Genomic DNA, 7489 nt, shown 5'->3' on the forward strand with positions numbered 1-7489 from the left:
TGGTAAGTACATCTTAGCATAACCTCCAATTGTACATTACTCCAGCCTTCACTTCACACAGTGAACAACACATATTGTATATCATTGAGGCAGGCATTTTATTTCACCCAAAAGAAGTTTGGGAATACAGAGTCAGAATTTTATTTTTTTTAAAGTACCTATATTTTCTACAGGAATTTACACAACAACCATCACAAAACGTATAGTATATGTATACTACAAGCCTTCTAAGCTTTTGATACAAGTCTACAATGCAGCAGTACCAAAAGTCTTCAATTAAGATATTCAATACAACTTATGGTCTACATAGCAAGTCCATACTATCAACTCAATATTAACAGCTTAAGAAAATGGCTGAAGCCAAGCCCTGCTCTGAAGTACCTATATTAGCTTCTTAATTGATGTAGATATAAGGAACAAAATCATGTGACAGAGTGTAGTATGATATGATGGCCAGCATCATAGATAAAAAATTCTTCAGATTATGAAACATGTACAATGTGCTTAATACATTCTGTAAGATTTATAACTTTTATACTTAGTCTAGTTTACCATCATGACTTTATGATAGATGGGAATAAACACCCACATGATAACTATAACTCCATTCATTCAAAAACTTATATTAAAAGTAATATAAAATAGTCTTCTTTACTTGACAAAAATATGGCCAGAGTGACCTTCATACCATTGTGTACATCGTTAGTAAATCATTCTAAATTCATAATTCCTGAGGTGTACAAGGTATACTGAACTAAGAGATAATAGATTGTCTTTAACCCCTTTATGTTTACTATGGATACATTTGTTGGATCAGAAAATTTTGAAATAATGGCAAGAGTGCACGTATTGCATCAGACATCTTGTCAATTTAAGTGATGTGCCTAAGGTAATTTGTATGAATGACAAGTAACACTAATATGACTGTTAGAAAGAATTTGATAAATAATACTTCTAGCGATATGTACAGGATACCTCTAACTTGGCATCTTCACTGCTTCACTTTTTTTTACATTTTCTCTGTAAACGCAGACTCCATGACAGACACACATATAAACAGGTTGGAAATGTGTGCAGAATTTTGTGTCCCATCCTTCTCAAAGTGTAATAGAAACCAGACTGCTATAAGATTTCATGTGGACCCCAACCCCATCACCCCAACAACATTCTTTGCAATTTTGATTTCCTAAAAACACAAGATTTGAACATGCTTTCTTTAGCCCTGATTTTGTGATATTATGAAAAGGTCATTAAGGCCAAGCTAATCTAGTTTCCTGGTTCTCAGGTATAAGAATATAGTGCTTAAAGAGGAATTTCAACATGAAAACAGTCATAGGGACACACAGATTTAGGGAATTGAGCATAGTCAGTTTTTTTTTTTTTTTGGTCCTGGGTGTCTGTTTTCATCCTGTCCTCTTGAATTTGTGCTTAAGATATACTGAGAACCAAGAAAATGAATCAGTGTGACCTGAGATACTTGTAATTGTTTCAGCTTGTGGTTGACAGTTACAGCACGGTGCTCTGTTCTTCCATCTCATCTCCATCCTGCAACACCGAACACAAAAAGCACAGCTGACTACAAAGGACGCACATACAGCAAGCACATTGATGCAACATCTACACACGTGTGTCAGCATGAAAGATCAACATGATTCTAAATGTATAAATCCAACCTTTTTCTGACATGAAAAGCTCAAGTCATAAACATTTTTCATTTTCACTGTGGCATAGACATTCACTGTGACAGACATGGGACTCGGGTCAGAGCAAGGACTTGTTGGTCAGAGGTGCTGTTACTGTATGCTTTGGAAAAAGAATGAATCTGTAGAGATACACCATGTACACACCGGTATGTAGACAGACTTGAGAAAACGCATCTTTGGAAGACAGTGAACTTTCTAAAAGGTAGGTTGAAGAGTGATAGAAGTTGTGTGTCCCAGTAACAAGTAAGGTATGAGAATGTTATCATATCAATAGTTGCGTTCAGATGCTGAAATTACAAGCAAAGTACAAACAGTTCCTATTCTTCGTAGTACATGTATTATGAGACTAATGTGCTACATCTATAGTAAGTAAATCATTTTTAAAGCAGAACATCACTATATATGCATATCGATTTTCAGTTGTACACAAAACGTCTTAACCTTGTTATATACAGATGACATATATACACTGCATTAATAGTCATATTCATATTAATGTCATAAGGCACAAAATACATCAGATTCTGACATCCCAGATGTTGGAGAGACAGTGCAACTAGGTTGTCTTCAGACATTTCCCACTCTTTTCTTTTTACATGTTAAAAAGTGTTGAGAGTGTTAGTGGTAGATTAGAGCAACACCAGATGTCGTGATACAGAAGTCACACAGATACAAACTTGCCTCACAATCACTTTTCAACCAGTGAAATGGCAAGGTTAGCAGATAGGTTAGAAGTGATGATCAGGTCAGTCTACACCACACTCACAGCAATGTGTTGTACCTCATCATCCTCATCATCCCATATTAAAGCATCAATGTCTGTTACCGGGACAGGGTCTTGGACCTGGCTTGCTGGAGAGGACATCAGTATGGTCTCCAGAGGTTCAGGCCTCCTCTGTTTTGTTAAGCTGAGGACTTGGGTGAATGGAGTGGGAACTGGTGAGAGATTGCCTGGAACGTTACTTGGCTTCTTCCTGGGGGTAGAGGTGTCCGTGATGGCACTTTCGAATGTTTCTCTTGTGAAGGGGTTGTCCTTTGGTACGTTGGAGTTGTGGTCTGTTGGCCGGACATTTGGCAAGAGGTCTGGTGGGTCTGAGAATGGGAGTGGTGGAGGGGGTGGAAAGTCTTCTGATGCATCCTCCTCTTCATCTTGGGGTTCAGGAGGCGGGCTTGGGAAGGGAGGGATGTCTGTCTGACTGGTCACCATCAGTGCAGCAGCAGTCGGAGAAGGCCCCATAACCGGGGAGAGGACAGGATCACTGGCAAAGGCACTTTTGGCATCAGCATCATCAGGAATGTCTACTGCATGAGCAGCCATCTTGTCTTGATCTGCAGAATCTGTTTCATTTTTCACATCGGAAGCCCATGTCACTCCTTTGGCCTTTGGTTTCTCTGAAGGTTTCCTGCCTTCAGCAGCTAAAACTGTTGCTAATACGAGATCATCTACTTGTGCGTTGCTTGGGTCATGAGTATCAGAGCCTGATGACCTTTGACCTCTGACAGGCCCATAGCCCTGCTGATCCTGCAAGATAAGAAAACAGGTTTTGTGGTATGCTTCAAACAAGGCTAGTACAATTTAATATACCTCACATTCTTTTTTTTTACAAGTAGAGAAGGCTTGAAGATAGATAAGTCAGCTATCCAGGCTGTGCAACAAATGCTACATGTGTTGCTCTCTCGTCAAGATTTGTTTCTTGGTAAAACCACATGCCAACAGGAAGAAGGTTAGATGGGAGAGGCATGATTGTAGACAGCAGGTTGCAAAGTAGAAAAAGGCATGCAGTGCAGCTTGGGTCTATAAGCACCTGTATGAGAAAACTGTGCAAACTAAATGAATGATTAGCATGCTTGAAATGATCGCTTCATGCAACTGTCTGCTGATGGTGGAAGGGCTTGATATGACCGGGCCACCTTGTTGGCACACAGTTCAATATATCCCATGCAATCTTTTTTTTGGGGGGGGGGTTTCTATGGATGTGCATGCAGCATTAGTTCCCAGTGCTATCTACAGTCTGTATTAAAATGAATTAGCTAAGTCTTCCATGGAAAGTGGTCATAGGACAAGTTTGCTTTAAACCTTAGGCCAGAGGTCAATTGTCAAAGGTCATAATCTGGTGAGGGCCTCCTCCATTTCATCCTGCATATGAAGGCCTTCTGTGCTGATGTCCTGTAAAGACTGGAATACATTGGGACAAAGTTCAAAGGTGAGCATATATGTGACATTGGCGCAATATAGGGGTTTGTGATACTTGGTAATTCTATACCAAGCAACCATGTTGCAAAAAAAGTACATTCAGAAGTGGCAAATGATCTTGAAATTTGAGACATACATGTAGGCCATTGCAGCCCATCTGGAGTATGGCTGTCTTGTCCATACATCTACAACAATTTAGAGGAACGGGGTAGCTTTGGCATCACAAAACCGTCCATAGAAAAGTCACAAGCTGCAAGCTAGTGCAAGACAGGCAGAGAAGAAGCAGCTGTTTGCATGTCTAAAAATTAGAGTTTCTTTGAATAAATGTTGTTGACTAACTAGAAAACTTTTGCTTAACCTCTACGGTACTCTTGATTTTGTAGTGTTTAGATTTTTTGGCAAAGTTGATATATTTTTATTTCTGTACAGCCCCTAGACTAGACCTAATCTTGAAGTGTTCACTGTACCTGTTGAATAAGTTGCTGTGTATCCCCATTCCCTTGCTGATTGGTGCCAGCTTTCTGTTGCAAGTCATTCATCGGGGCCACCCATGTCTCCTGCACATCATCACTGGTGTACAGACACAGAAAAAGATTTTATTAGTGTAATTATTCATATAGTACACCTTATCTATTCTCTCAGACACACATGACAGCAAATTCAGCACCAAGGAGAGACTCCAGATAGACAATTTTTTACAAATTCTTTTTTTTACAAAGGAGGCTGCCCACTTTAACCATATCTTTCTATGATCAATTATTATCACATATTGAAGTCTTAACATGTCTGATATTGTTAGATTAGGTGTTCACTCAGTTGTTCCCTTACTTCTGTATGATTTGTATACTGGGTCCTTCCATGGTGGTGTCCACGTAGGTAGGGTTGGTGAGGACCAGGTTGTTCTCCTCACTCACACTGTACTTCTCAAACATACTGACCTCGTTCACATTCTCCATCATACGTCTGTGGGACAAACAGTGATCATGGTGGAATGAAAGTATGAATAAGGCCTCACAAAACTGGGAGAGTACATAACTGTCCAACTGTGACTTAGGTAACAATGATGAAATGCCAATCTTGAAACAATTATTTAAGGAAGATTTACTCTAGTACATACAAGCAAATCTGCACTTGTCATTGATTTTTTTGTTACTATAATATTTACACAACAGAGCTATTTTTCCTGTATGAATTAGGAAATAGTATATAGTGCATCCAAATCAACCCAAGCTAGTTGACATAGTCTATAAGGTTTTGCTATACGCTTTGTTTCAGCACTTACTTTTTTCATGAGGCATGTACTGCATACACGGCAATCAGACCTCCATTAAGATCACTCCTGCCACCGCAATGAGCGCACTTTCCAGAACACCAATGGTGGTGTCTGTTAATGTCTGAGGAACTGGTTGGGAGATGCGGTTACCAGAAAATCGATCCAAGAATTCCTCCCACTCTTCACGATTAGCAGCAATGACACTGTGGGACAGAAAATATGACATCAATTTAAACAAATTTTCTCTATATATAAATGCCTGTTGAATGTTTCTCTCTCTCTTAAGGTATAAGATATACTTTAAATTGGCAGTTTGCTTCCATAAACTACCAGTGAAAAAACACTCACTTTTCCACATCTGTCTTTTCCACAATCTCATTTGTTTGGGGGTCCACAGCATAAAACCAGATTTCAGACCTATATAGACAGGAAAGTAACTGTTAGTTTCAACTTAAATATTAACTATGAAAATACAGTAGTACAAGTAACCTAGTACAAGTAACTTAAGGGCATATGGCATACGTGTATAATATAGAATTATTTCAGATGTTTCACCATACTGCTCTGAAGTACCAACATGCAGCCATGCAAGTTGAAAAGTCAAACAAAGTGTGACTAATAGATGTCAGTCTCTTGGTTCTGTTCTGCACTTTTGTCTATGGAGCACTAACACATCATATAAAGATACTTGGGTACAGCTTGGAAGTATTGGCACCACCTTTGTCTTCAATACAAATGCATAGGTGGAACTTGTACTGAGACAAGACTCACGCGCTGAAGTTAGTTTTTCCCGAGTCATCGCCAAGGGGAACGATCTTGTGCACGTTGATGTCATAGCCAGTGATGTTGTGGAGGAAGTCCGCGATCTCCTCCTGGTTTTCAATGGCAACAGACGGTGCCAAACCCGCCTCCAGGATAACATGCTGGGTAAAGGTCAGGACAAATACCTGCAGAGGGCAGGAGGGAGAAAAGGAAACAAGAACAGTTCCAAGATATTAATTACATGATAAACGCAAAAGTGAGGATGCCATGCAGGTTATGTCTTGCATCATTTGCATGTAATTCAAGTCATGTCACCACAGATAACACCTTTCTAACCAGGCCTGAAACTTAGCAAAATCTGCCTGATGTACAAATGTACATGCAAAACTTCATCATATACATGATGACTGTGAAGTTTAATCCTTTTATAAGATACAACCCCCCTAATCTCATCATAGTTTGATATTGCTTTGGCTGTTGGAAGCAATTCTTGTATAACTTTGTCTCCATCTTAACCTATGGTGTACCATTGTATAACAGCGAATATTAACATGAGCAGACTTACTGTGACTTCAGTGGAATTAGTGTTACCATCCTGGTCTTCTGCCTGCACAGTAAACTTGAACTTGTCTCCACTACTTCCTGCAAACGAAATCGCAGTCAGCAGAGTTCCTGTGCTGCTCTCCACTTCCAACTGCTCAGGTTTGGTCCCCACAAACTGTATGTGAGCTCAGCATTGGAACCGGTGTCAGCATCTGAGGCCTGACGGTGAGAAGGATAAACAAAGTAAAGAAATCATTAACATCTACCACCAAAACATGAGAAAAGCTGCAGCTTCAACTAAGTGTAGAATAGTGTGATCCAATCATGCACATTTTACTAGAAGAGGACGAACTAAAACATACCACATACTATGATGAAGGCACAGAGTTGATAAAATTTACAGAAGACTCTTCACAATGGGCATTGGATAATGAAATCCAGTCCTGATCAATAGATTAGGAATTCTACTGTTAATGATGGTGAATATGATATTTCCTTAAGTCTTCATCAGTTTTTACTTGTCTGTATGATCCAGTCTTACCTGCAGCTGCATGACTGTGTACCCTATGGGAGCATCATCAGGGATACCCTTTACATAGCTGCTCTGAGAGAACACAGGAGGGTTGTCATTCTCATCCCCAACTTCCACTGTTATTACAATCTGGTTGGCTGGAATTGCTGCATGGTGGTAGAAAAATATGCATAAGATATTAGAATAGGATCATACTTTAGTTATATTTTTTCTAATATAGATGTTGTATCAAGGAATGGATGCATAGACTTCCTTAAAAGACAAAAGATTTCTCATTTTATGTTAAGTAAGTGACATTGGTATATACTTTCCAGGAGCATGGTAGTTGGTTGAAGGAATCAAACTCTCAACCTTCTAGACCAACAACAGACCAGAGATTAAGCATGCTGAATACATGAGGGTATCAGTAATGTATATTGCCGTAGAGTGGTAAGAATACTGCTGACCTCTCTTCCTTCTCCTACTGTCACATCCTCCTGTAC

General features: G+C 39.5%; 1 protein-coding gene across 3 annotated transcripts; it reads right to left on the minus strand.

Annotated features, from left to right (window-relative positions):
- Positions 1-77: 77 nt before the first annotated feature.
- On the minus strand, positions 78-7489 carry LOC118412523 (protocadherin-15-like). 3 transcript variants are annotated; one of them, XM_035815422.1, is made up of 10 exons: positions 7454-7489; positions 7017-7153; positions 6498-6694; positions 5942-6117; positions 5519-5587; positions 5180-5373; positions 4726-4860; positions 4365-4467; positions 2530-3225; positions 78-1545 (listed from the first exon to the last, which is right to left on the minus strand). In XM_035815422.1, the coding sequence occupies exons 7-10, from the start codon at positions 4854-4856 to the stop codon at positions 1507-1509; spliced, it is 969 nt and encodes a 322-aa protein (XP_035671315.1). In that variant the 5' UTR covers positions 4857-4860; positions 5180-5373; positions 5519-5587; positions 5942-6117; positions 6498-6694; positions 7017-7153; positions 7454-7489; the 3' UTR covers positions 78-1506. The 3 variants fall into 3 exon arrangements, with proteins under 3 accessions (XP_035671315.1, XP_035671314.1, XP_035671313.1); XM_035815421.1 differs by having other exon boundaries at positions 2485-3225; XM_035815420.1 differs by having other exon boundaries at positions 2470-3225.

The sequence above is a fragment of the Branchiostoma floridae genome, chromosome 3 (genome assembly GCF_000003815.2).
Source record: "Branchiostoma floridae strain S238N-H82 chromosome 3, Bfl_VNyyK, whole genome shotgun sequence".
Lineage (NCBI taxonomy): Eukaryota > Metazoa > Chordata > Leptocardii > Amphioxiformes > Branchiostomatidae > Branchiostoma > Branchiostoma floridae.

What these genes read in the sequence shown, in the direction of transcription:
- LOC118412523 (XM_035815420.1), bottom strand. Translation starts at nt 4,856, where the DNA reads ATGATGGAGAATGTGAACGAGGTCAGTATGTTTGAGAAGTACAGTGTG. An exon ending in AGTATACAAATCATACAGAA is followed by an intron (nt 4,468 to 4,725) that starts GTAAGGGAACAA and finishes TCTGTACACCAG; the next exon opens with TGATGATGTGCAGGAGACAT. An exon ending in ATGAGGTACAACACATTGCT is followed by an intron (nt 1,546 to 2,469) that starts GTGAGTGTGGTG and finishes TCGGTGTTGCAG; the next exon opens with GATGGAGATGAGATGGAAGA.